Here is a 27,718-nt window from a genome sequence, read left to right on the forward strand (position 1 = left end):
ACATTATCAAACAGCTAATAATGTGTTGCTAATGAAACACAAATCAGGTTCTCGTTCGCCACCTCAGTCAGTCCTTCTTTAAATCAATATCCCTATGAAATGCTTCGAACAAATTAGAACGTCAGTGGAGAAAGGCATATAATTCATAATAACATCGTAATATACATAATTAGCCCACAATATTGATAATGTACCTGATTTTTTATATCAACAGAAAAATATACCAGGACAAGAGACTCCCCTGCTTCGCTGCATAGTTAATGATATGCTAAAGCCAGCCCGCACATTGATGTGATTGGTTACAATGTAGTTTGTGATGTAGAGATCACCAGCGATTTCAAACTGCATTTTTTCACTGAAGGTTTAAGAAGAAAATACTCAGCAATGGTGTTGACTTATGAATTTGCACATAGTTTGACTCAAAGCATATTAAAAACACCCTGCTCTGGGTACACACTGGAACGAAGGTGTTATAGATGATAATGACATAAAACTAGGAAAAGGAAAAAAGGTTTATTGACTTCTATCACTGATGAATACGGCATGTAGAAAGATCACATAGGCTACTATACTAGAAAAGCATAGTCTCATCACTACAGGGGTTCCACCAGCACTTGCCGAGAAATCCGGACCGTGAACAGTTTGCAATCATATCATGCCGAACCGTGTTTAACCTATCCTCACATTTCTCAGAACACAATAGTGGAAAAATACTGAATGTGTTAAAAGGTCTGTGATTATTAGGCTGAATCACAAAATGTAACTTCTGAATTATAGCAAATCAAAAAAGCAGGATAGAGCGGCTGAGTGAATGTGGTGTGGACTCTGTGAATGAGGGTCATTGTGTCAGAGACGCTGTAGTAGGACAGAGTTCCTGCACTGTGATCCACATACACTCCTATTCTAGAGGAGATGGAGTCTAAAGGGAGTTCAGTCAGTTTGTAATTGTGACCGAATGAGCAACCGGATTCAGAGCAGATTAAACACCAGGACAGATTATTACAGCCAAACTCATAGTCATCTCCCCATCCCTTCCTTTTGATGCTCTTATATGACACTGTAATATCCACGATACCACTCCACTCAACCTCCCAGTAACAGCGTCCACACACACTCTCTCTGCACAACACCTGACACAAATGAGAAAATCTGTCTGGATGATTAGGATGCCGCTGGACCTTCTTTATGTTAGTAACCACTCTGTTCAACTCAGAGAGCCTGAGGTATTTATGGGCTGAATCTGAATTCAGAGTGAACCGCTGGTAATCTGAAAACCAAACACATTTCAATCAGTAAGTCATTAACACAGCAAATAAGCTTTTTTCATGATTCATTAATGTAATGTGATTGATGATGTGCAATAATGAAATCAAGAAAACAATGACAAACAATAAATAAAAAAAATCACTTTTTTCATTTGTTATAAATTAAGCAGTGTTATTGGGTTAACCTAAATATTACACTGATTTTACTATATTTTAGAGACTTAGATTTTTGTATTGTCTGTAAAAAAAATTTAAAACGTTAATCTTTAGCAAGTGTACCACACTTTAGATATTTATTCAGAAAGAATAGTTTTTTATTCCTTTTGATAAAACAACTGTTTTGGCTTTCTCTCCATCCTCTCTTTCTGTGTGTGCGCGCTCATGTTTATGAAAAAAACTTACATTGTAGGAACTCATTCCTGCTCTCGTATTCAGGGGTGGGAATCACCTCGATGTATCTCACTGTGCAAACCAACAGACAATGTACATCTTCAATGTAAAAATATTTCATTTCCATCTTGTTTTATAATGCATTGTGTTGAAGGATTATATTGTTTTTATGATGTTCATTATATTGATGTTATATTGACGAGAGTAAAGGCAAATGCACTGTGGAGTGTATCTTCAATGTAAAAATAATATCCATTTTTATCCACCTGTATTTTAATGCAATTTGATGTAGGATCACATTACGTTCATTATATTGACATAACTGGGAGTAAATGCATGATTCAATACTTTACCTATTCTACATAACTTTTCTTTCTCTTCTTCAAAAGTATGCTGCAGTTTCTCTTGCAACTGAGAGACAAAAGTTCTTAAATCATCAAAAGAAAGACGAGAACTGACAGTGATGCTGGACGAGTCTGTAGATCCAGGAGGGACAGAGAGAGACTGGAAACTCTACACAGACACAAAGACAAACAGAAGGAAAATCAGATTCCTACTTCCTAAAACACAACATTCTGTTTTTCAGATCTCTGTTACCTGGAGGAAATGGATGTGATGGTCTGTGTGTGAAAGCTGCTCCAGCTCAGCGTCTCTCCTCCTCAGATCCTCGATCTCCTGCTCCAATCTCTCCAAGAGTGTTTTAGTTTGACTTATAAGAATCTTTTCCTGGTCTCTGATCAGCTGTGTCACCTCAGAGCGGCTTCTCTCAATGGAGCGGATCAGCTCAGTAAAGATGCTCTCACTCTCCTCCACTGCTGCCTGTGCAGAGCGCTGTTAGGGCACACACAGAGACCCATTAGAACCAGTCCATTCACTCAGCTCTTACTGGTCCCTCACACAGCCTGTTCCCCACAGTGGGCTTCAGTGGGACTGAAAGAGCTCCAGCACTGGCTCCTCACGGACTGACTGGAGGAGAGTCCTAACTGAGTGTGAAACAGCTCTTCCAGCAGTTCTTCTGCTTTAAACTCACCTTGTGAGACTCTACAGCCTCTCTCAGCTCCTCAAGTTCCTTCTGTCTCTCCTCGATTCTCTGCTGGAATTTTCTCTTGGTCTCTTCCAAGCGATTCTGTAGGGGGAAAAATTACAGTAACACTGTCTGACTGTCTGCTGTGGACATATGGGATTTCTTAATTCTAAATTTGAAAACTAGTTCCTTTTTATCCATTCATATCTACACAGCAAATTTAGATATATTGCAATATAATTTTTTGGGGGTCGGGTGGGGGCATATAATTAAGGAGGAAATAAGTTTACTCTTTGCTCTTGCTTCATACCTGTTTCTCAGTCCTCTCTTCAGCAGGTGATACGGTATCATGGGTTTTGTGTTCATTCGCCATACACAGCATGCACACACAGATCTGGTCAGTACGACAGAACATTTCCAGGAGTCTGTCATGTTGAGGGCAGATCATCTCCTGCAGTCTTTCAATGGCGTCAGTCATTTTATGTCGCTTTCTAGAGTGAAATTCCTCGTGACGTTCAAAATGGGTCTGACAGTAAGATTCCAGACACACCAGACAGGACTTGATGGCTTTGTTTTTGTCCCCAGTACAGACGTCACACCCCACAACTCCATGTTCAGCGTAATAGTGATCAAGTTGATCGTTGTGTAGTTTTCTCTTCCTCAGATTCTCCACCACTTCAGCCAGCATTGTGTTTTTACCTAAAACAGGTCTTGTAGTGAAGGTCTGTCTGCACTGAGGGCAGCTGTAGACTCCCTTCTGATCATCCTGATCCCAGCAGCCTGTGATACAGTTCATACAGTAACTGTGTCCACAGGGAATGGTTACTGGATTCTTCAGTAGATCCAGACAGACTGAACAATTGAACTGATTCTGAGCCACTGAAATACTGGATTCTGCCATTGTATTGTATGCCCACGCAGACAGAGATAAGCCTACAATAGCCGAAAGAGAAATACGTTTCGTTTTCCCGATCTAAAGAGTATAAGTAGTTTCCTGGTTCTGTTTGAGAGACATGTAGTTCGTTGATCGAATCTGTTTTGAACAACCGTCTTCGTTCTTCTTTTGTTTTCTAGCGGTTGGCAAACTTTAGGCGCATTTCCGCCACCTACTGGGAAGGAGTGTAAAGCCCAGAAGAAGAAGAAAAATAATATTTTGCCAGAATATCATACAACCACCGTGCCCCAGATAGCAAACAGTCATTGAAACCAGACAGCAAGCCAACATTGAATAAATATTGATTTTCCATCTGAATAACCTTGATATTGAAATTTCAGTGCAAAATAAATGTTGAATCACCATTACCATATCGATGAAACCTGACGTTATTAATGTTGATGGCAACGACATTGGAACAACATTGATCTAGTTATGATTGATTAAGCATTTGGAACAACATTGATCTAGTTATGATTGATTAAGCATTGATATAAAGGTTTACCGGGCGATTGCCAAATGTGTTGAAAAGTCATTGATTTAGAGTTGACCGGGAAACGACCTGTTTTTGAAAAGTCATCGTCATATAGTTGACCGGGAAATATGATTAAAAATCCATCGATTTTTGGTTGACCGGGAGATCAACGGGTGATAGACCAACGTCGCACCGGACACGTAGCTCTCATTTCAGGACCCTTGGGACACGATTAGGTAAGCTTGCTTAATGATCGATGAATTGTACCAAATCAAATACTGTTAGCCCACTCGTTAACATGGTGGTTATAGTGTCCGAAATAGATTTTGTTAAACCAATGTCAAAATCTGCCAAATTGATGTAACTTGTCCTGATGGCTATCCAACGGGTTACAACGCTTCCAACCGGTTACAAAGTTAATAGCAAAACCTCCGAGTCCAGTCTATTTTTTTTTATAGCTAGCTCGAAATACATGTCTGTACATAGCTAAATAGGCAGTATCTGATCCAAATATTAATGCTTAATCAATCATAAAGATAACTATAGATCAATGGTGTTCCAATGTTGTTGCCATCAACAAGGTTTCATCGATATGGTAACGTTAATGGTGATTCATTATTTTGCATTAAAATTTCAGATGGAAAATCAATATTTATTCAATGTTGGCTTGTGCATTCTGAAATATAATGTTTTTTAATGTTACATTAATGTCCATAGTATGGAGCCAAATCAGTCTCATTAATAATTCACTCAAAAAAAAACTTGATTCACACATGCATAGACAATTACACATGCATAAAACCAAATTCACGTGCACAAAAAATAAAATAAAATTCAACTTCATACATCATCTGTCTCGGAAATCTGCAACAATAAAACTACATAGCCTAATATGCAGCTTAAAACAAAACATAGATGTGACGTATAGGCCTACACTTATCTAAAGTAACATTAAATGAAAACAGAACATTTAGGTTGGTCAAGCAGCACGTTTGCATCTCTAAACGGAAATTCAAGTTATCTCTAAACTCTCAAGAACTTTAACTTCTTTTGGAATGAGACCATTGTACCAGTCGCACTGAGACATTTCAAATGATAGGCTACCAAACATGTATTATTACTTATTGTACACATTTAACATTACTTTTTAGTGAGTTTTAAGTGAGGAGGAGAAGAGGGGGAGCAGGAGGAGATGATGAGACTGTAAGAGTGAGGTGTGAGCTGCACTGTGTGGTGCATTTTGGATGTTGCTGTTGCATAGAGAGAGTTAATTCTCAGGAGAGCCTTTTGCTTTCTCACGGGTAGCCCAGACTTACTGGCACCCGCCTTACAAAGTCACAGTGAAATCAATAGTTATTTGTTTTTTGTTTGTTTAATTTTCTGCAGCGGACAAATATCAAAAGTTAATTTTGTGAAAATGTATTTCCACAAAATCATGTACACTTTACACATAGACATCCAGGGAATGTATTTGAACAAATTGTAAAAAAAAAAAAAGGTTCAATAACTCCAAGGTTTGATTACAAAGTGACAGTGACAAGGCTGAATTTTGCACTGAAGAGCAACGCAACTGTTGCTCCAAAGGTCACGATAAAAATACATTGAATTAAAAAATAGGACTAAAGCAGAAGTCTCTATTTTATTTTTTTTCATCTCATTATAAGAGAAACAGTAAGTGATCTCTTCTGTGATATTTCTTTTTTACCATCAAGATTTATTTGTGAGACATTAAGAAAACTAAACCACACTGTCACATAGTCCTCCCTTTGAATGTTTTGGCTTGTATTTTTCTGCAGGGTGCATGGGTAGTGGTCCAGGACAAGGTCAGGTGTAATGGGGGTGTATTTGCACAGTGCCCTGACAAACACAAAAACAACCATTACAGGAATATAGAACAAACAGAGAAAGGCTAACAAATCGGGGTGAAAGTCCCCTCGAGCACTGTATTAAAACATCTCCGTCTAAGCATCTGTCAGTTAGAAGTCAGTTAGAAGACATCAGCATTCGTTGTGTATCGCTTTCATTGACGCAGCCATGCTTATGAGCACATTATGGGGTGCCTTCGGCTCACTAGTTGGTCTGTTTTATGCTGGGATGCAGGTCATGGTGCCATGTCTTCCTCCAGCCCCTCTCTCCGCTTCTGTTTTTACTACTGATGAGGTAAGAGGATTTAACCCTTTAACATCTTTACTTAATGCATCTTGTACTGTATAGTGATTATTTTCTAAGCTGAACAAAATCTGGTAAATATTGTGCCGTTTGTTTTCACGGGCCTCATCTTGGGCTAAATGCCTGCTTCAGTTTCAAGATGTTCTGTAGATTCATTAATGTAGTAAAAAGTTTAGTGACTGGTTACATAAAATGTCTGAATTGTGCGTGTTGAACGCTGCATGATCTTGACCTTGCAGCACAGTAATGTCACCAAAGTCAGTCTTGGCTTTGTGGCAGGGTTATTATCATTAACTAAAACTAAAGCTATTAAAAACATTTCTGTTCATTGAAATAAAGCTTAAATAAAATAAAATATAAATATTGATAAATGAAAATAGGCTATAATAAATAAAACCTTAATAGCAATATTTTTTTTAAAAAGCACAGTGAAATGACTAAAAAATTAACTAAAATGAATTAACATGAAAAACATAAAATATAAGCTAATTCAAATTAATATTAATAAAACTATAATAAACCTAAATAAAAACTAAAATCGCACTGCTATGTGGAAGAATGTAGAGTTGTTTGTAATAGATTTGTGTGATTATTAAGAATTTGACACATGAACTGAATTTATTCGCCTAGTTAAGTGGCAAAAAATATTGTCATTTATTGTAGATATCAGATATCCTTCTTCTTGTCCCAATTTTGTTAAAATATTTATTTTTTAAAATCCTGTGCAGTATATGGGCTCTTGGCATTTTGTGGCAGCTGCTGTATGGGATGAAGACGATCTTAAATCATTCAAAACCACCGACAACTCTATGCTTCACATCCAGAAAGGCGCTAACGACACCCTGACGGTGACTGAATCCTCTCGTGTGTGAGTGGAAAACTGCACACACACACACACACACACACACACACACACACACACACACACACACTGACATATGGACTGTTCTATTACTTTTCAAGTATATTAAAATATTTTTTTTTGTATCACCACAGTGGAGATCAGTGTCAGAAAAATACTTGGACCTATTTCACTATGCCTCTGATGGATCCTTTGCTGTTTAGAACTGGTAGGAACGGGTGTAACGTACAACCTGATAATTCAACATTTATTATTCATGTTTAACATCACATAAAGGGTTCATGCAAGACAATCTCATGGTACTTTGTAACTATTTTGCGTTTTGGGTCTAATTTGTATGAATTCGTGCGATCTGTTTACCCCCCAGTGGCGGTTAGATAAGGGGACCTTCGTGTTCGTGCCTAACTTTTTTCTAGAAATCGTTCATTTTCGTTCAGTTTACATACGAATTCATAAATCATAAAATAAGCTAGTTAGCCTAAGTTACGTTTTACCGTGAGATTGGGTTGATTGATTCATATCAAGCTATTTCCTTCTCAGAGATCCTTTTAGAATGTGAATCATAATTTAGTTATGTTTATTTCAAAAGATTAATCATTTCTCATGATATCATTTTCCCCTTTAAAATGTGTCTTTGTATGAGCAGATTACGATACTCTTGCACTGGTCTGGGATGGCAAGTTCATAAACTGCTCTTCCTGCATCATAATACTGTTTGTGGATGAAGACGAGAAAACAAGTGCTATGTTATTTGGTCAGTATCATCTTTGATCATGATCCCTCCACCTATGTGATCAAAGCAACATGTTAAACTGGACATGAATAAAGACAAAATGCACACACATATAATTCAACATGCACCCACCTCTGAAACCTCTATAACCTCTAATACTGAATATGTGCTGCATGTACACTCACCACCAATGGAAAGGGATTCAGTTACACAACTAACTTTTATTCATAATGTCTGTCTGTTTGTCTGGCTTCCATTGCAGCTCGTAGTGAAAAAATACCAGATGAAGTGATACAGGAATTTAAGTCAAAAATGGAGTGTGTATATATGGAAGATTTCGTACAGGCACCTCTGCAAAAAGGTTGGCCAAAGTTTGTGTCTGACACATTTCATTCTTGAGCATGTAACTTAAGTATTGCAAAACAAAGGCCGGCAATCTGATGATATTATGAGCATGTTGTTCTTATAGTTTATGTAAAACTAGATTTATCATACATATATCATTTATTTCAGGTTCCTGTAAACTTGATGAGGCGGCTTAAAAAAAGGGGTGAGTGCAAACATTGTGTTTCTAAACTGACTTCTCTTTTCACTGAAAATTGCACATTTTATTTACTTTGCACAATTTCTCACTCCTAAAGGTCACGAGCAGCTGCAGAGATCTTCATAGTCCAGATCGACAATAAATGACTGCTTTGATGGACTTTAGGATTCACTCTTACGGGTTTAGTGACTGCATTTTAGTGACTGCATGATCTATTAATTGCATTTTCTGATTTGATATATTTTTCTTAATGAGATTTCTTCAAAGTAAATTAAATCAATATTTCAATGAAACAGTTTGTGTTTTGAGTTTGTAAAAAAAAAAAACCTGATTATTGGTATTAAAATTCATAATTGTGTTTTAGATTCAAAACACTATCTACTCTTATCACAAACAGGTATCACTTGTCCTCCCTCACTTCGGATTCATCTTCCCTAAACCCTGGTTAATTTTTCATCCTGCCACCATTACATGAATTATTTTTATGGAACCCAATCTGTTAACAAATAAACCAAACTGTAAATTTCAGTGCATCAGTCAATGCAGGGCCATTACATTACATGTTAATATATAAATACATTAGTAAGAACAATGAACAATGCAGTGATTCCGATCCTGTATGAATTTCAAAAACAATCAAATTAAAATTAATATATCTGGCTAAAAGAGTATGCATTTGTTAAAAAAAATTTGCAGTGTAACTTGATTAAAGGAATAAACAAAAACTATTTTGTTTGTATATAAAACTTTATTGATGAAAATGGGTAATTTTCCACCCAAAAATACACTGTAAAACTATTAACCTTAAAAAAACACATCTGTGTCAAAGCCTATTCATTTAATACTTTCTAATATGGCAAATTATCTTTGTGCAAATTATCTAAATGCATTTCCTTTTAAGATTATATTTTACAGTGTATACATGAAACATACTATTCACATTTTACTTTCACATGCAGTGGAATAATACACAGTAACTAAAGTTTTTACTATTTACAGTAATCTTCAGTTTTCTTGTGACACAGATTGTTAAATGCAGTTACGGGTTCACTGCAGTCATCAAAGCTCAAAGGCAGGGAAATCATTTCATATTTAATATATTAATTTGCCTCACTGAATTCTGTAACAGATCAGTGAACACATTATGAGGCCATTTTAGTACAAACTTTCTGTTACACAGCAGAATATGCGTTTCTTGCACTTCCATTTTACATCATGCTTTGGCATGAAATTATATCCAAACACAATTTGTCAATGGTTTAAAGCCATCGTATTAGAATCACCTTTTAACTATGTACCCAGTGACTTATTTATTAAATAATTTGCAAGGTAATAATAAATAAAGTTTAAAAAACACACAAAAATACACAACCTGTTTTTCCTTTTCTGAAATTTTTCCAACATTTTTTATATGATCTCTCATGGGATATAAAGAATTAATTGCTTATCTTCCTCATCGAACTGATTGTTGTAATAATAATAATAATAATAATTTTTATTATAAATATAGCTGCAAGCAGCAATTACAGGACCAGGCACAGCGGCAAAAACATCATGTAAATGTTATGCAAGTCAGACAGGACATAGAATTTCTGGTGAGGAGTTTAGGACTTCAAGCTTAAGTCCATAAATAGAATTACTCATAATTTTTGACCAACAGGTGGCGCTGTCAGCCTTTTAATATGTGATTGTGCTAATGGCATAAATTTTTTTCTGAGATACAGCCTCAAATCCTTTTTAGAATCCTCACCTTTGAACCCTTTGTGCTTGGCCCTTAATAATGATACATATACAGAATACTTAACAGTAAATGTTGGCTATTTTATAGAGCAATATTCATTCAGTCGTGCACTTCAATGTTTCTTTGCTCATGGGCATGACAAAAACAAACATTTATGCAAACACTTAAGACAATACTATTCACATCAGATATATATTGGCTACAATATAAATGCATTTGAATGATTCACTTATTCACCTTGGCTTGGTCTCAAACATGTTTGCTTTCCGATTTTTAGGCTTAAACCTCTAAAACAGAAATTCTCATTTGAACACTTCATTTTATCCATGCTTTGCTTGTTTCCTCATGAATGTCTTTGTTCTCTTCAAAACTGAGCTGCCTTTAAAAAACTCCATCTCCTACAACAAACTCTGAGACTTTGTAAGAAATGTTTTATCATACTAATAAAGACAAGTTAAACAACATTCCCTCCAAAGGATAGTTCAATTGCACTTAATGTATTTTGGTCATGTTGTACAGACACAGCTTTTTACTCACAGTTTACCCTTAAATTTCTTGTGAGATCAGATGCCTCGTATGAACGTGACAAAATTATGCACATATTATACAGTAAATCGAGAACATGTTCTCTTTTGGCAGCACTAATTCCCTGCAAACAGGGTTTAATTGTCTTAGTAATCTAGAGAAAGCCCCTATGGAATAAGAGCATTAAACCCTGTTTTAAGTGCAATACCGTTATAATAAATCTAAATATTGCGTTCATTTTAGCATTTAAAAATAGCATAATAAAATTTCAGCCCTCTTGAGTCACACAGCAGCACAGATATGTGACTCTAACCCTGGCAAATGGCAATAACACTCCTGTTTTGTATAACAAAGGCACTTGAAAATATGAGGCATCTGTGTAAAGCTAAACGGCCAGTTCTTTTGCTACAACTTCTCAAAAGTTAAAAATTTTCTGCAAAGCCATTATATTAAACTGGGTGTTGCAGCAAAATATTAGTATCTGATAATCTGACTAAACAAGCTGAGCAATAACACATGATGCCCTGGTCACCATGTTTAAGAGCCCAACCAAGCCAAGCTGATGCATTTACAAACACGACTGACACATTTTACTTCTACGTTCTGTCATGCAGGGAATCTCCACTGACTCGGAGAGAATCCCCCAGAATGCAATTTAGGAAAATTCATCAAATTCTTAAACTTCCACTCAATGATCGTTCTGATATGTCTGTCCATCTTTTTTAAAACGCATACTTATTTTCCTGTGACAGTAATTTGCCATCATTGGTCCTGTTAAACTTACTCTTCTATAATTATTATTCAGAACTCTTTTGCTGATCAGTGAAAATACCACTACAAAAACTGATATATAACTAATATTTAATGCTGATGCAGGATGTGTGTCCACACACTCACTTCCTCTTCACACAGATGTGTGTATGGTTCCTCCTCACTCGTTTCTGGAGGTGATGTCCTGATGTAGAGACACAAAATGGATGTTAGATTCTTTATTTAGTCTCATGTTTGTCTTGAGTACAGAAGCTTCATACAGTCATGAGTCTGTACGCAGATTCTCACCTCAGTCTTTGCTCTCCTCCAGTGCACTGCGCTCCCAGGTTTAGACATACCTGAGGGTGAGAAAATGATTTGACAATATTTTACTCCTAAAATAATAGAGAAATAAGGTTGATTGATTATATAAATGTCAACCAGCCAGCTAAGTCTGATTGGTTCATATTTCTGTTATGTTGTTCAACAAGGATGTTGATTCAGAAATCAACATGTAATAATGTTTGTTTGTTTTTACTTTAAAAATATTGTTCCTGGTCTTATTGTGCATGAATCCATCCGAGCACATTATTTAAAAGAAATGTCTGTCTTTGTCATTTTAAAAATATAATAACTTGGCTCATTCTGTTAACTCAAAAAAACAATTCATCAAAGTGTACTTTTCCACTAAAGAATATGTCAGAATTACAGAAGAATAATAGTGACTAAGCTTGCTATTTTACTTGATTTGGTTACTCACATATAGATGAAAGCAGAACCATGAATGCCACGGCTGCAGAAACACTTCCCAGCAGCCACCTGTGAGGATTATGGTGTCATTAATCTATGAGAAGAAAAGCTCTGCTCCTTTTTCACTACTAATGAACCACACAGACAGAAATCTCTCTCTCTCTCTCTCTCTAACACACACACACACACACACACACACACACACACACACACACACACACACACACACACACACACACACACACACACACACACACACACACACACACACACACACACACACACACTTTCATTACCCAGAGGAGATGGCAATGCAGAGGCACAGAGTGAGGATGAGGAGAAGGACTTTCCGGAGCACAGTTTCTGAAACAAAAATATAATAACAATCTGTTTCTTATTTTCCATATTCATCAGACACTCACTGTAGGCAAGGATGGGAGCTGTAGTTCTTTCATTCGCCCTTTTTTCTCACCTGACCATGTCTTGCTGGATGAGCTATAACTATTGAGGTGACAGACAGATGGGGGAGGAACATCCAGGAGACCGCTCACTGATTGGCTGAATTGTTCACGGGCGGAGCAAGCCTCGCACGGTGGCTCCTCCTCTTCTTCAAGCTGAGTCTGAGGAGGCACTTTATCAGAAGAGGAAACAGGATCTGTGGGATCTATAAAGGAGCACACACACGCACATGTTTACAAAAAGTGAACAGGCAACTATTTTAAACTATTTCTTTAACTCCAAAACTAGAATCCTCCTAACCGTAGGTGAAGCTGATAGGTGTATCTTTCTCATAGCTGTGGTCCAGCTCTTCCCATGATGATGACTGGATTGGGGTAATCGGGTCAGATCTTCTAAAAACACTTCCTTCCAGCCAGGACTGGCATGATTGGCTCATATCACTCAGAAGGCTGGCCAGTGACCTTTTTCCCCGGCGCCTTCGTCTGAATATGCTAAAACACACACACACACACACACACACACACACACAAACAAACATGTTGGGTGTCCATGTTTTCATAGACATAATTATTTTTATACTTTACGAACTGAATATTATATCCCCTATCCCTACCTCTCACAGAAAACTTTCTGCATTTTTACATTTTCAAAAAACTTGATAAAACGTATAAGTTGTTTTCCTCGTGGAGCCCGAGCAAATGGCCCCAGAATGTCAGCATTTTACTTTACTTTTACTTTCTGGGGACATTTGGTCCTTACAATGTAGGTTAAAGGTGACCTATAATTCAAAATTGAATTTACCTTGGTATAGTCAAATAACAAGAGTTCAGTGCATGGACATGACATAGAGTGAATCTCAAACTGGACTGTTTTCGCGTTCTCATTTAATTCACGTTTATGAAAAACACCCCTGAAAAACGGTCGGTTCTCCACACAATACCGACTGTGACGCAATAGTCGGGATCATTAATATGTACGCCTCCAAATATTTGCATAATGCCAGCCCTCAATGCCAGGCGGAACTGCGCAGCCGAAGCATGGCAGTTGCTCAGTGTGGATGTACACATGAACACAAAAGTATTTTTTAGTTCCTTCATCTGAGCCTCTGAAGAAACAATGGGTTAATTTTATTTTCTCTGGAAATTTCCAAACATTTCACCGACTGTTTCCTCAACTTGGGCCAATACAGAGCTGGCCTCGGATCGAGCTACCAAGCAACACTTTCTGATGTAATTGTTCAAGTTCAGACAGGTAATCTTTCTCTCAAAATCGTTCAATACTGTTTATGCATCAGTAAGTCAAGCCAGTGACTAAAATATCAGCTTCACATCGTTTCTTTTAGTAGGATGAAAATAATCGTATTTAAATTGTGAACAAATTATATACAGAAAGCGATCAAAGAACAATCTTTCCACACAGCGCGAGTTTATCTGGACACTTGCCAAACTCGTTATGAATTCAATGACGCACGTTACTGCACAACGACGCTCTTACTGTATTTACATCATCGTGTTTGCATTGGTGAAAGCAGAGAGAGTGCAGAAACTGCTTTGCAATGATAAGATCTTCATTCTCGCGATCAACACACTGTCATCTGCTCAATGCTCATCACGGCAACATTTTATGTGATGGGAATAGATCTAAATACTTTAAAAACATCTCACGATTCGTTAATCTCGATAGCTGTTATAGTAAAAACGTATAATAGTAGTAGTAAAAGTATTCGGGAGAGTTTCACATGTAATGCGTTGCTATTTCATATGCAAGCATGTCAGCCAATCACAGCAGTGGCCGCGGTTACACTGAATCCCACAGCAGACACGCCCCTTCAAACAGAGTGTTCAAATCAGAGGCTAAAAGCAGGCTAGGAAAAATGCCATTTATTTCTAAATTATGAATATTTTTTATCTAAAAAACATACTAACATTATAAGGGTAACCCAGGAAACATTATAAAATAATTAAAAAAAAACATTCTAGGGCACCTTTAAACACACACACACTCACACACACTAAGGTTTCATTATCCTGCCAAATCTAAAGTTGCTTTTTAACTCTCATAGACTCCAGCATTGATATTTATGATGTATTCTTTTTACACATCATAAAAACTATTTTGTTAAGGCAGATTTGCGTCGGGGTACAATTTGTAAAAATGCTGAAAAATTGCAACATTTAGGGTTGCAAAATGTTACCATTATTTTTTGATACAGTAAGTAAAAGTTTTGAATTCACAATGTATTTGAAATATAATACATTTTTTGAACCAGTAAAGATACAGTCATGAGAAGTTTAAAACAATTTAAATGTGGCAATAAATATTCATTTCAAAGCATATTTTAAATATAATATAGTACTTTTAATACCACCTACAGTAATTTAAAGTATATGCTATTATATAGTCCTAAATGAGACAATAATGACAATACTTCTAAGAAATCACCTGGAAAAAAAAATGTTTTTGCATCATTCATCGAATAGGCTCCAATTGTGTGATAACAAAAGAAAAAATTTGACCCATAATGGCCAGAATTTCATTTTTGCTACACTCACAGAATTCAAGTACATTAAAAATTTCATTGCATGTAAGCATTTCTTATCACTAGACATAGGCAAAAAAAATATATATATATTTAAATATTAGATGTCAAATACTAAATAGATAATAAATAAACAAATGATAAAGTAAACAAATACATTTGTTCTAAATGTGTTTTTTTATAAACAAATGTGTTTTTATTAATTTGTTCTAAATGTGTAAATTGATTCAAATTAAAGAGTGTGTCAACTGACTTGCATCATATTGTGTGACTTTAGCAAGCTGTGGCATTTAAACTATTTTGATGAATTTCAGAGTGTCATGTACTGTTATATGTAGTTTTTAGTTACCAATATTTTTTGAAAGCAAGGTATTAAATAATTGCTTTTAAACAAACATTGCAATTCCACTTTGCTGGCTCTCTGAGGGTTAATTAAGAAATCAAGTACGAGAGCCAAGACAATATTGTGAAAATACTGAAAATGTGTAATGTATTTAGCATAGGTGGAACGAAATCCAGAAACAAACATTTAAAGTTTTAAGAAATCCAGCTCATTCATACTCACAGCACACACAACAAAAACAAACATTGTCATGAATCTCACCGGACAAGATTCTCTTTGTATGAGACGCTGGTGTGTGAGGGAGTCAGGGTGACGTTACCCTCGTCGTCTGTGCTAAAACTGTCCTCTGTCAGTACATAATAACCGTTGGCTAGTAGGCGGGGGCTTCGGCGACACGCACACACAGAGCCTGTCAGCGGATTGGTGGAAAAACACTCATAGGAAGAATCAGAGAAGTGGGAGACGTCAAGACTGAAAAGAGAAACAGCATTATACTATACAAAGAAAATAGCAAGGAAGAACCTATAAAGATATGTTGCTGCTGCTTGTCTACATGCTCGTACGTACCTGTGACAAATATGTTCAGCCTCCTGCCTCCTGGTCTTAATCGGAGAACCTATGACAAACACCAGGTCAGCATTACAACAGTCTTATCAATGAATGTGCGCAAGATAGAGGGAGAATGAGAGAGAGAGAGATGTGATATGAGGGCACACGTACTTGTAACCGCTCCTTTGAAGAAGTAAGCCATGGCTTATGCTGCAGCCAAACCTGTAATACACAAAATAACATTCAGCTCAAACGGATAGTACATAATCTATTAAATAAACACATTTTGGTTTTGAATTATTTCTCTATTATTTCTTTTTTTGTTCTTCACATGGATGTTCTTGAATAATTCATCCATCAAACAGAAACATTCTAAAACGAAGACCAAATCAAAGCAAAAATACATATAAATGCAAATTATTATATATGGATATGAATAAACCAGTACTGATTAATGGTGATTGTAAAGAATGAAAAAGACAAAATAAATAATACAAGGTCACTAGTAACACAAGTCTCTCTGGAAACAGGATCAAATGAACACAATTTTACAAATCCATCCCTTTTCTGCTATAGAGCTAAAGTCATTAATAAAACAATAATAATATAACTATATAAGTGTACTTCTTTAAATCCTTAAAATTAGTCTAAAATTAGTCTTAAACAGAATGTAAAAACAATTCTAAAATATATATATAAATATAGCTGCGAGCAGCGATTACGGGCCCAAGCCGGTGGCACCGCAACCCCGGTGCCTTTAGTTACCTAAAGGCACCGGGGTGGCGGTGCCGCCGGCTTTGGCCCTTCATCGCTGCTCGCAGCTATATTTATATATATATATATATATATATATATATATATATATAAAAAGCCGGTGGCACCGCCACCCTGGTGCCTTTAGGGTTATTGTGCACGACGTGACACAAAATATCTGCTCGCTATCTGCCGAACGGCTCTGGTAGTTCCGCTTCAGCACTGATGATGTTGTAGAAATAGTGCGCTCTGGTTGGTCTGGATTATTCGGGATTTTTTATTTTATACAGAAATAAGTTATTTATAATTCAGATGAGAATAAAGTTAGTGTTGATTAAAATGAAGGAAAACAAATATATTGATCTGAAATATAGCACATTAATTTTAAATGTATTTAGGTTCAATTACCAAACATACAATCTTAATTTAATTTAAGCAGGTAGCAATCTCTCTCTCTCTCTCTCTCTCTCTCTCTCTCTCTCTCTCTCTCTCTCTCTCTCTCTCTCTCTCTCTCTCTCTCTCTCTCTCTCTCTCTCTCTCTCTCTCTCTCTCTCTCTCTCTCTCTCTCTCTCTCTCTCTCTCTCTCTCACACACACACACACACACACACACACACGTCAAGTCACTTACATTTTAGATGCAATATTGAATAAGCAGAAAAATCGGATTTTCTGCTCTGAAAATATAAATAAGCATAAAAATTGAATAAGCACTTTGAATATTCTAAACAGAATAAGCACTAGTCGCTAATGAATAAGTACTAGTACTTAATGGAATAGATACTAGTATCTAAAAAATAAGTACTAGTAGCATGAAAATAGAGACTAGTAGGTTAAAATGATTAAATGTTAAAACGGCTTGCCATATTGGCTCAGAGAGAGAGAGAGAAAATGACCTTTTAGATACTAGTACCTATTAATAGATACTAGTATTTATTCAATAAATACTAGTACTAAGTCATTAGATACTAGTACATATTAAATAGATACCAGTACTTATTCATTAGCTACTAATACGTATTCAAAAGAATATCTAAAGAATAAGCACTAGTATCTAAAGAATAGGCACTAGTACTAAAGAATAAGCACTAGTCCCAAATGAATAAGTACTAGTACTTAATGGAATAGATACTAGTATCTAAAAAATAAGTGCTAGTAGCATGAAAATAGAGACTAGTAGGTTAAAATGATTAAATGTTAAAGCGGCTTGCCATATTGGCTCAGAGAGAGAGAGAAAATGACCATATTCAAACCACAATATCTGACTTTCTGAGGGTCGGAGCTAATTACTTTAAATTAGAAAGTTGTTCGGCTTGAGGAGAAGAATATACACGCTGAGTTTTGTAACTGTAGGTAAAACTAACTAAGTTATAACACACTTTATATGTCCTTTTTTAGTCATGAAAATTAATTTCCTCTCCGTGGCCAAACCGTTCGAGATATCAAAAATCTGTCCACAATTTAGCATCCTTAATGTCTTGACTTCATGCACACCGAGTTTGGCAATGATTGAATGAATTGCCTAGGAGTAGTACTTCAAATTCCACAGCAAGCGTTTTCCAAACAACCCATAATAGCCGATTTCCTGTTGGGCTGGCGTAAAACTTGACCAGGGGAAAGATGTTCGGCCCGATGAGATCTATATGTGTACTAAGTTTCATATTAATTCATGCAAGCGTGTTGGATATATGGACCAAATTGTTGGACCCCGTTCAAGGGGGCGCTGTTGAGCCCCCCTGCCACGCCCGGGTACCAGCTTCAGCCCGGCCCTGATGGCTGTGGGCTCTGACCTGTGTGCAAAGTTTCAATAGTTTTTGAGCACGTTAAGAGCCCCAAAAGCCCCTGAAACCTTGAACTCCATTAAAAGCAATAGACAAATCCCTCACACACAGAGACGAAGAGAGAGGGAGAGAAAATTCTCAGGGTTGTATGCTATTTTTTTATATATAAAAAGATATATATCCAAAAAGACAAGGCCTAAACTTTAACAAGGGTTAAACAATCACTGTAACAGACACAATCACACACACACACACACACACACACACACGTCAAATCACTTACATTTTAGATGCAATATTGACTTTTTTTCTGTTTCAGCAGCGAAAATAGTTAAACAAAGATCACAGCAGAACCATCGAGGATCTCACAGCAACGCGTTCTCATTACTGAATGATTCAGCATTTTGAACGAATCGGTTGACTCAAAGATTCAACGACCAATCCATAATCTGTCTCATTCATGAATGACTCAGCCGTTCGAACGAATCGTTTGAACGAATGAATCAATGACTCGCTCATTAAGACGGTCGCCTGGCGACACCTAATGACGGTTTAGTGATATGTTTAAAAGTATCATTCTTTCCAACGATTGTTAATTAACTCATATTTGAAACATAAGCTATATATATATATATATATATATACACACACATATGTATACACAAAAATAAAATAAAAACACATTTGAAGCGTGTTTGCTTACTAAATTGTGAGCTGAACGAAAGTTGCAGCAAAGATCAGCAACAGGAGTCAAAATTCATTAATCACGAGAGTGAAGAGCTGACTGAAAAAAATGATGATGGAATATTTTGTGTAAAAGCGCCTATTTAAGCGAATCTGTCATTTACTCATTTGTTGTTGTGTATTACCTGAAAACCGGAAACAATCGGCCCCCGATATGGTGCTAATTTTAAAGTGACACTAAAAAGTATGCGGCTGCACTGGCATTCATAACGGTGCGCGTCCATGGCGACGAGCAAGCAGAACAGAGCGAACGTTTTTTCATTTCCACTTCCATAGAAATTCATTCGAGCGCACTGCGAGCGCCACCACTATGTCCGTGCGGACGTCCTTACTTTACTTTCACTTTTATATTAGCGATTTAAAAGGCCTCGCTGGTGTCTAACGTCGATTAACCGGTGGGAAAAGATCCTCACAGCCACATACCTAATATATTTATATTTAATTACAATAGCCATACCTGATAAAAAAGTTTTATGTACTGAGTTGATATCATTTTGGACACAAGAGGGCAGTATAGCCCTTTGTATTACTTGATGTATTTATTTTTTAACTGAATAGCACATTCTGGCTGTTTTTAAACTTGTACATTATTCTTAAATTGAAAACAAGAATAAAATGGGGTTAGTTCTGATATTTGTGTAATTTTATCTAGAAATAAATGGTGTATAATTAATTTTTTAGAAGATATGAGGCTTTTAGTGTTTACTTTTTTGACATGACTTTAATCCCTCGCCATAGCAAAACAATTTGAGATATTCAATAGCCATTCACAATTTAGCTTCTTTAATGTATTTTCATCATGTTGAAAAAGTTTGGTGGGAATTGAATAAACCACTTAAGAGGAGTGGGTAAAAAATCAGAGGCTTTTTTAGCCAAAAATCCACATTCAGACAAAAATATCTGACTTTCTGTTGATCCGAGCTAATTACGGTAAATTAGAAAGTTGTCCGGCTCGAAGAGTACAATATACATATCGAGTTTTATTACTGTAGATAAAACTACCCCACCCCCCCTTTTGTCAAAAGCATTTAGGAAGTGACACACTTCCTGCTGCCAGTTGGTGGCGCTATAACTTTGACTCACAATAGTCACATCCATGTGATCGGGCTCTTACAACGAACACACTGTTGAAGTTTCATCAAGATCAGTTAATGTATGCAGTAGTTATGACACACTTCCTGTTTTACGTTTCTCGCCATAATTTTGTTTCCTCGCCACGGCCAAACCGTTCGAGATATCAAAAATCCCCTCGCAAACTTTCATCCTCAATGTCTTGACTTCATGCTGACCGAGTTTCGTGCCGTTTGTTTGAATTCTCTAGGAGGAGTATTTCACATTCCATTGCGTGTGTTTTACCAACAACCCTAAATAGCCGACTTCCTGTTGGGCTGGGGTAAAAAGTAAGAGTGTGAAGTATATATGAAACGAGGAGATCTACATGTGTACCGAGTTTCATATTATTACATGCAAGCGTGTTTGATTTATGGACCATGTTTTCGGACCCCGTTCCAGGGGGCGCTGTCGAGCCCCCCTGCCACGCCCGGGTACCATCTTCAGCCCGGCCCTGATGGCCGCGGGTTCTGACATGTGTGCAAAGTTTCAGGAGTTTTTGAGCATGTTAAGGCCTCCAAAAGTGTCCAAAAGGTAGCAGAAAAATAATAATAATAATAAATATAGCTGCGAGCAGCGATTACGGGCCCAAGCCGGTGGCACCGCAACCCCGGTGCCTTTAGTTACCTAAAGGCACCGGAGTGGCGGTGCCACCGGCTTTGGCCCTTCATCGCTGCTCGCAGCTATATTTATTTATATATATATATATATATATATATATATATATATATATATATATATATATATATATATATATATATATATATATATATAAGCCGGTGGCACCGCCACCCTGGTGCCTTTAGGGTTACTGTGCATGACGGGCAATAACTTAACCCCGCTTTGACTGTTGAGAAGATGTGTACTGTAGAGCTTGCATTGGTGTGGGCTCTGCAAAAGTGTGCATTGAGGGCACATATCATATGCGTGAGCAACCTTCTGAAACCTAAAATGAAAAATGAGACACCCTACGGTCTCATGGACTTAATGGACACATGAAATAAGTACACAAGATTGAAAGTTAAATCAAGTGTGCCAAGACAGAATATTACTTGCCTGATCTGATTAGAAAAAAGTTTGTGTGTGTGTATGTGTGTGTGTGTGTGTGTGAAACGTGATTGAACAATGTAGACATTAAAACATACTCCGTCCTTTTGTTCATACAGGACATTATTCAAACTGCAAAGTGTTTACTTATATTTGTGTACAATCGCAATAAAACACAACATTGTGCTTTTGTCAAACTGTAAACTACAACTGTCACCCAACCAAAATCTCTTTTTTATTTTATACAAAAATAAATAGTCTATCATTCAGATGAGAATAAAGTTAGTTCAAATTTTAAGGAAAACTCTGAAATATAGCACATTCATTTAAAATTCATTCAGGTTCAATTACCAAACATACAAATCTTAATGTAATTTAAAGCAAACAATACATTTAAAATATATGGGTTGTATGCCTATTTTTTTTATATAAAAAGATATATATCCAAAAAGACAAGGCCTAAACTTTAACAAGGGTTAAACAATCACTGTAACAGACACAATCATACACACACACACACACACACACACACACACACACACAGACACAGACACAGACACACACAAGTCAAATCACTTACATTTTAGATGCAATATTGACTTTTTTCTGTTTCAGCAGCGAAAATAGTTAAACAAAGATCACAGCAGAACCATCGAGCATCTCACAGCAACGCGTTCTCATTACTGAATGATTCAGCATTTTGAACGAATCGGTTGACTCAAAGATTCAATGACCAATCCATAATCTGTCTCATTCATGAATGACTCAGCCGTTCGAACGAATCGTTCGAACAAATGAATCAATGACTCGCTCATTAAGACGGTCGCCTGGCGACACCTAATGATGGTTTAGTGATATGTTTAAAAGTATCATTCTTTCAAACGATTGTTAATTAACTCATATTTGAAACATAAGCTATATATATATATATACACACACATATATATACACAAAAATAAAATAAAAACACATTTGAAGCGTGTTTGCTTACTAAATTGTGAGCGGAACGAAAGTTGCAGCAAATATCAGCAATAAATTTCATTAATCACGAGAGTGAAGTGCTGACTGAAAAGATGATGACGGAATAGGCTATTTTATGTAAAAGCGCCTATTTAAGCGAATCTGTCATTGTACTCTTTTGTTGTTGTGTTTTCCGTGAAAAATAATAGACTATTGAACTCACAATTCAAGCAATTGGCCCCCGATATTGCACTAATTTTAAAGTGACACTAAAAAGTATGCGGCTGCAGTGGCATTCATTACAGTGCGCATCCATGGCGACGAGCGAGCAAAACAGAGCGAACGTTTTTTCATTTCTACTTCCATAGAAATTCATTCGAGCGCACTGCGAGCGCCACCACTATAAATGTCCTTACTTTACTTTCACTTTTAACTTAGCGATATAAAAGCCCCCGGTGTTACACGTCAAATAACCGGTGAGAAAAAATTCTCGGAGTCACATAGCAGCTACCTATATTTAAATACAACAGGCCTACCTGATTTTGAACACAAGAGGGCAGTATAGCCCTATGTATTATTTGATATATTTATTTTTTAACTGAATAGTGCATCCTGGCTGTTTTTAAACTTGTACATTATTCTTAAATTGAAAACAAGAATAAAATGGGTTTAGTTCTGATATTTGTATAATTTTATCTAGAAATAAATGGTGTATAATTACATTTTTAGAAGATATGAAGCTTTTAGTGTTTTTTTTTTTTTTTACATGACTTTAATCCCTCGCCATAGCAAAACAATTAGAGATATTCAATAGATATTCACAATTATGCTTCTTTAATGTATTTTCATCATGTTGAAAAAGTTTGGTGGGAATAAAATAAACCACTTAAGAGGAGTGATGCATATTTTGTCATTTAAAAAAAAATACAAAAATTGTTATGCGAAAAGACAAGGACTTAGAGATTTCTTTATCCTTTAATGCAGGAAAAATCATACAGCCAGCCACACACACACACACACACACATAAACACAGACACCAACCCTCCCTCCCTCCCCTCCCCTCTGCTCCCCTCCCCACACAGACACACACACAAACAGAATGGCAGGGGGACAAGAAATCCATTCAAACTACAATATCTGACTTTCTGTTGCTCTGAGCTAATGACTTTAAATTAGAAAGTCGATTGGCTTGATGAGAACAATATGCGTGGCAAGTTTTGTAACTGTAGGTAAAACGAGCAAAGTTATAACACACTTTATGTGTCCTTTTTTAGTCATAAAATTAATTTCCTCGCCACGGCCAAACCGTTCGAGATATCAAAAATCCCTCCGGAATTTAGCATCATCAATGTCTTGACGTCATGCTGACCGAGTTTGCTTGAAATCCAATCAATTCCCAAGGAGAATTAAATAGAATTTCAGGGGTATGCGTTTCCAAACAAACCATGATAGCCGGCTTCCTGTTGGGATGTCGTAAAACTTAGAGCACGAAAGTTGTTTAACCCAATGAGATCTATAAGTGTACACAGTTTCATATTATTACATGCAAGTGTCTTTGATTTATGGACAAGTGTTCGAATCCCAGTCCAGGGGGCGCTGTCGGTCCGCCCTGCCACGCCCGGGTACCAGCTTCAGTCCGGCCCTGATGGCCACGGGTTCTGACCCGTGTGCAAAGTTTCAAGAGTTTTAGAGGATGTTAAGGGCCCCAAAAGCCCCCGAAACCTTGATCAACAATAATTAAAAGCTTTGTCACTCAAACAGACACATCCCCCTCCCCCCACAGACACAGAGGTATGCAGAGAGAGGGAGAGAGGGACAGAGATTACTCCAAAACATCCCATTCAAACCAAAATATCTGACTTCCTGTTGTTCGGAACCAAAAACTGTAAATTAGAAAGTTGTCCGGCTTGATCTGAACAATATGCTTACCGAGTTTTAAGATTGCAGGTAAAACTATGAAACTAACCCTCTCACTTTTGTCAAAAGGTGGCGCTACTGAGTCCCTGCACCACGCCCGTTCCTGAAACTTTGCACATGTCTACTGGCTAATATATGTGACATGTCTGTCGAGTTTCATGCAATTTCAAGCATGCTAAGAGTCTCAAAAGCATCAAAAAAGAATTTTAAAGTTTGATGTGTTGCCACGGCAACAGTATCAAAGATATCAAGAATCCATTCACAGGTCTACATCTGGCGTATGTTTACATTATACAGATGAAGTTTGAAGCAAATTGGGTTAAAATAAGAGGGTGATTTCGAAGCATTTTGAAAGTGACACACTTCCTGCTGCCAGTTGGTGGCGCTATAACTTTGACTCACAATAGTCACATCCATGTGATCGGCCTCTTACAGCGAACACACTGGTGAAGTTTCATCAAGATCAGTTAATGTATGCAGAAGTTATAACACACTTCCTGTTTCACGTTTCTCGCCATAATTTCGTTTCCCCGCCACGGCCAAACCGTTCGAGATATCAAAAATCCCCTCGCAATTTTTCATCCTCAATGTCTTGACTTCATGCTGACCGAGTTTCGAGGCATTTCTTTGAATTCTCTAGGAGAAGTACTTTAAATTCCATTGCATGCGTTTTACAAACAACCCTAAATAGCCGACTTCCTGTTGGGCTGGGGTAAAAAGTAAGAGCATGAAGTATATATGAACCGATGAGATCTATATGTGTACTGAGTTTCATATTCTTACATACAAGCGTGTTTGATTTATGGACCAAGTTTTCGGACCCCGTTCCAGGGGGCGCTGTCGAGCCCCCCTGCCACGCCCGGGTACCATCTTCACCCCGACCCTGATGGCCGCGGGTTCTGACCCGCGTGCAAAGTTTCAAGAGTTTTCGTGCACGTTAAGAGCCCCAAAAGTGCCCGAATAGTCGTAAGAAAAATAAAAGAGGAGAAAAAAAAAAAAAAAAAAAATAATCCTTAGGAAAACAATAGGGCCTTCGCCTTTTCAAGGCTTGGGCCCTAATAATAATAATAATAATAATAATAATAATAATAATAATAAATAATCCTAAGGAAAACAATAGGGCCTTCGCCCTTTGGGCTTGGGCCCTAATTAAAAAAGAAAATCACAGTATTTTACAAAAAAACAAAAAATAAATGGTTACGGATTAAATATGTAGTAAAATAAAATATAATGTATATCAATTTAAAATTATGACATGGAAATGGAATTACAGGCATGTTTTTTTTTTTGTTATGGATGTCTAAAGAAATTAGGTCAAATGAGAGGAAAGACTATAACTTATGGTGTATTTATTACTTATGGTTTTGTTATTGTTTTTTCTAGATAATATTTGTAGATCAAATGTACAAAAATACATGTATTTCATGAAATAAAATGAATCATTGAATGAAAAATGGGGAGGGGTGTCTGACAGGATGTAAAGGGAGGGGGAATCAGGGAGCCATGATGATCCAAAAGGGGATGATGCTGGCAAAGTAGGCGGAGACCAGTTACTGTACTTCCTGTTAACTACTTCCTGCCTGGAGATAAACGATTGGCTGATCAGAGTGTCATGCATGTGTGTTCTGCTGCAGCTGCTATCAGAGAAGCTGAGGAGACCAACGGCAACGAATGAGGAGGGAGCACAATAATCCATGCACGCTCTCTCTCTCTCTCTCTCTCTCTCTCTCTCTCTCTCTCTCTCTCTCTCTCTCTCTCTCTCTCTCTCTCTCTCTCTCTCTCTCTCTCTCTCTCTCTCTCTCTCTCTCTCTCTCTCTCTCTCTCTCTCTCTCACAGAAAGCAGCTTTTTTGTTTTCTCAAAAATCAGTTCCCAGAGTGATCACATGACACACTTCTTTCATTTATGTTTGCGTTTGAACGTTTGAACAGTAAGTCCCCAAAACCCTCACACGCATTTCCTGTAGTCTCTGTGCGATAGAAACACAAGGACTACAAGATTAACATTACAACATTATTAGTATTACTGAAAGTTGCAAATACATTAAAAACAAGGCAAACTATGAGGAAATGTTGATATTGCAGCAGAGTGTTCAGTGAAATGAGTAGCTTGCTGCAATATCAAGCATTACTGAAATGCATGCCAACCACACATGCACACAGAGATTCATAGATAAGCTCTGAATAACAATTGATTTATGTTGGCTTTACTTCCATTCTTATATACTTAATTATTTAATGAGAAATTGTCATTTAACCCATTTAAGACTTAAGAGAAAAAAATATGTTGATGTTTCTAATATTAATATTTGATGCATAGTCTATTTCTCAGTTCTTTTAGTTGTTTTATGTTTTCTGAGATTTCTTTATTTACTTGTTTTTACTTCTCAAAAAAAAATCTTAATGTACAGCACTTTGGTTTACCTTTTTTATTAAATAAAATGGTCTAGTTTTCATAAATAATTTGACTTAATATTAATAATAATAATGATTACAAGATTAATTTGAAGGGAATAACAGAATAATTACTGTTATTTAACTCAGAATAATAATTTTAAAAAAGTAATTTAAACGACATCTGGCGTGCTCGTTATCTTAATGCCCAGTCTGTTTAGTTCTGCGTTCAGTTTCAGACGCTCCTCGAGTCTTTGTTACGCGGCCTGCAGCAGTTACGATGCGCGAGACACATTCACACACATATCGATCTGAGAGTTTATATTGTATATGGTAAACATACAATTCCATAAATCTAAAATATAAGTGTAAAAAAATATATATATAAGGTGATTGTGCTGAAGCGTAATGGGATACTAACATCCGGTTTCTTCTCGACACATTATTTAGCGCTGAATCTGCCTTGTATCTAACGTAACTGCACAACACATATAGAAGTAATACGATTAAAAAAGAGGAGAAAAACAACACTTACCTAAACCAAGGAGAATGCGGATAGCGGTGCTGTCTGTCCGCTTACTTACAAACATTGGCATGCATGAAGAACCACGCCTACAGTCTGAGAGAGAGAGAGAGAGAGAGAGAGAGAGAGAGAGAGAGAGAGAGGAGAGAGAGAGAGAGAGAGAAGAGAGAGAGAGAGAGATCAAAACAACGCTGTTCGAAACAAAACTTCTCTGAAGAATAGTGCATATTACACCAGTAATGCAAAAAATATTTGACCAAATTAATCGTATTTAGAAATTAATTATGTATTTATATCTCACTTTGGACAAGATTCACCCAAAAATGAAAATCATTTACTGACGGCATTCAAAACCATAGGCTGTAAAAATAGAAACCTGTATGTCTTTCTTCTGCTGAAAACAAAAGAAGATATTTTGAAGAATGTCGGTAATAAACCGA

General features: G+C 36.8%; 4 protein-coding genes across 4 annotated transcripts in view; 1 reads left to right on the forward strand and 3 right to left on the reverse strand.

Annotated features, from left to right (window-relative positions):
- Nucleotides 1–27,718, reverse strand: part of vcpip1 (valosin containing protein (p97)/p47 complex interacting protein 1) — a 290,019-nt gene that overhangs the window by 171,230 nt on the left and 91,071 nt on the right. The window lies entirely within an intron of this gene.
- Nucleotides 499–3,712, reverse strand: LOC130070233 (tripartite motif-containing protein 16-like). Its single transcript, XM_056234552.1, has 6 exons — nucleotides 2,990–3,712; nucleotides 2,686–2,781; nucleotides 2,253–2,486; nucleotides 2,009–2,168; nucleotides 1,668–1,727; nucleotides 499–1,267 (listed from the first exon to the last, which is right to left on the reverse strand). The coding sequence occupies exons 1-6, from the start codon at nucleotides 3,578–3,580 to the stop codon at nucleotides 741–743; spliced, it is 1,668 nt and encodes a 555-aa protein (XP_056090527.1). The 5' UTR covers nucleotides 3,581–3,712; the 3' UTR covers nucleotides 499–740.
- Nucleotides 6,077–8,586, forward strand: apom (apolipoprotein M). The gene is made up of 7 exons (XM_056234568.1): nucleotides 6,077–6,248; nucleotides 6,986–7,125; nucleotides 7,254–7,327; nucleotides 7,766–7,873; nucleotides 8,115–8,213; nucleotides 8,366–8,406; nucleotides 8,494–8,586. The coding sequence occupies exons 1-6, from the start codon at nucleotides 6,123–6,125 to the stop codon at nucleotides 8,392–8,394; spliced, it is 576 nt and encodes a 191-aa protein (XP_056090543.1). The 5' UTR covers nucleotides 6,077–6,122; the 3' UTR covers nucleotides 8,395–8,406; nucleotides 8,494–8,586.
- Nucleotides 11,141–27,390, reverse strand: tmem71 (transmembrane protein 71). The gene is made up of 10 exons (XM_056234567.1): nucleotides 27,291–27,390; nucleotides 16,224–16,274; nucleotides 16,071–16,119; nucleotides 15,765–15,974; nucleotides 12,922–13,112; nucleotides 12,635–12,826; nucleotides 12,459–12,525; nucleotides 12,173–12,231; nucleotides 11,722–11,771; nucleotides 11,141–11,617 (listed from the first exon to the last, which is right to left on the reverse strand). The coding sequence occupies exons 2-10, from the start codon at nucleotides 16,252–16,254 to the stop codon at nucleotides 11,594–11,596; spliced, it is 873 nt and encodes a 290-aa protein (XP_056090542.1). The 5' UTR covers nucleotides 16,255–16,274; nucleotides 27,291–27,390; the 3' UTR covers nucleotides 11,141–11,593.

The sequence above is a fragment of the Rhinichthys klamathensis genome, unplaced genomic scaffold (genome assembly GCF_029890125.1).
Source record: "Rhinichthys klamathensis goyatoka isolate OS25496 unplaced genomic scaffold, OSU_Roscu_1.1 h1tg000398l_1, whole genome shotgun sequence".
Taxonomy (NCBI): Eukaryota; Metazoa; Chordata; class Actinopteri; order Cypriniformes; family Leuciscidae; genus Rhinichthys; species Rhinichthys klamathensis.

What these genes read in the sequence shown, in the direction of transcription:
- apom (XM_056234568.1), top strand. Translation starts at nt 6,123, where the DNA reads ATGCTTATGAGCACATTATGGGGTGCCTTCGGCTCACTAGTTGGTCTG. An exon ending in TCCTTTGCTGTTTAGAACTG is followed by an intron (nt 7,328 to 7,765) that starts GTAGGAACGGGT and finishes TTGTATGAGCAG; the next exon opens with ATTACGATACTCTTGCACTG. An exon ending in AACAAGTGCTATGTTATTTG is followed by an intron (nt 7,874 to 8,114) that starts GTCAGTATCATC and finishes CTTCCATTGCAG; the next exon opens with CTCGTAGTGAAAAAATACCA.
- tmem71 (XM_056234567.1), bottom strand. Translation starts at nt 16,254, where the DNA reads ATGGCTTACTTCTTCAAAGGAGCGGTTACAA. An exon ending in TACAAAGAGAATCTTGTCCG is followed by an intron (nt 13,113 to 15,764) that starts GTGAGATTCATG and finishes TGTGTGTTTTAG; the next exon opens with CATATTCAGACGAAGGCGCC. An exon ending in ATCCAGCAAGACATGGTCAG is followed by an intron (nt 12,526 to 12,634) that starts GTGAGAAAAAAG and finishes TTTTTGTTTCAG; the next exon opens with AAACTGTGCTCCGGAAAGTC.
- LOC130070233 (XM_056234552.1), bottom strand. Translation starts at nt 3,580, where the DNA reads ATGGCAGAATCCAGTATTTCAGTGGCTCAGAATCAGTTCAATTGTTCA. An exon ending in AGGCTGTAGAGTCTCACAAG is followed by an intron (nt 2,487 to 2,685) that starts GTGAGTTTAAAG and finishes GTGCCCTAACAG; the next exon opens with CGCTCTGCACAGGCAGCAGT. An exon ending in CAGGAATGAGTTCCTACAAT is followed by an intron (nt 1,268 to 1,667) that starts GTAAGTTTTTTT and finishes TTTGGTTTTCAG; the next exon opens with ATTACCAGCGGTTCACTCTG.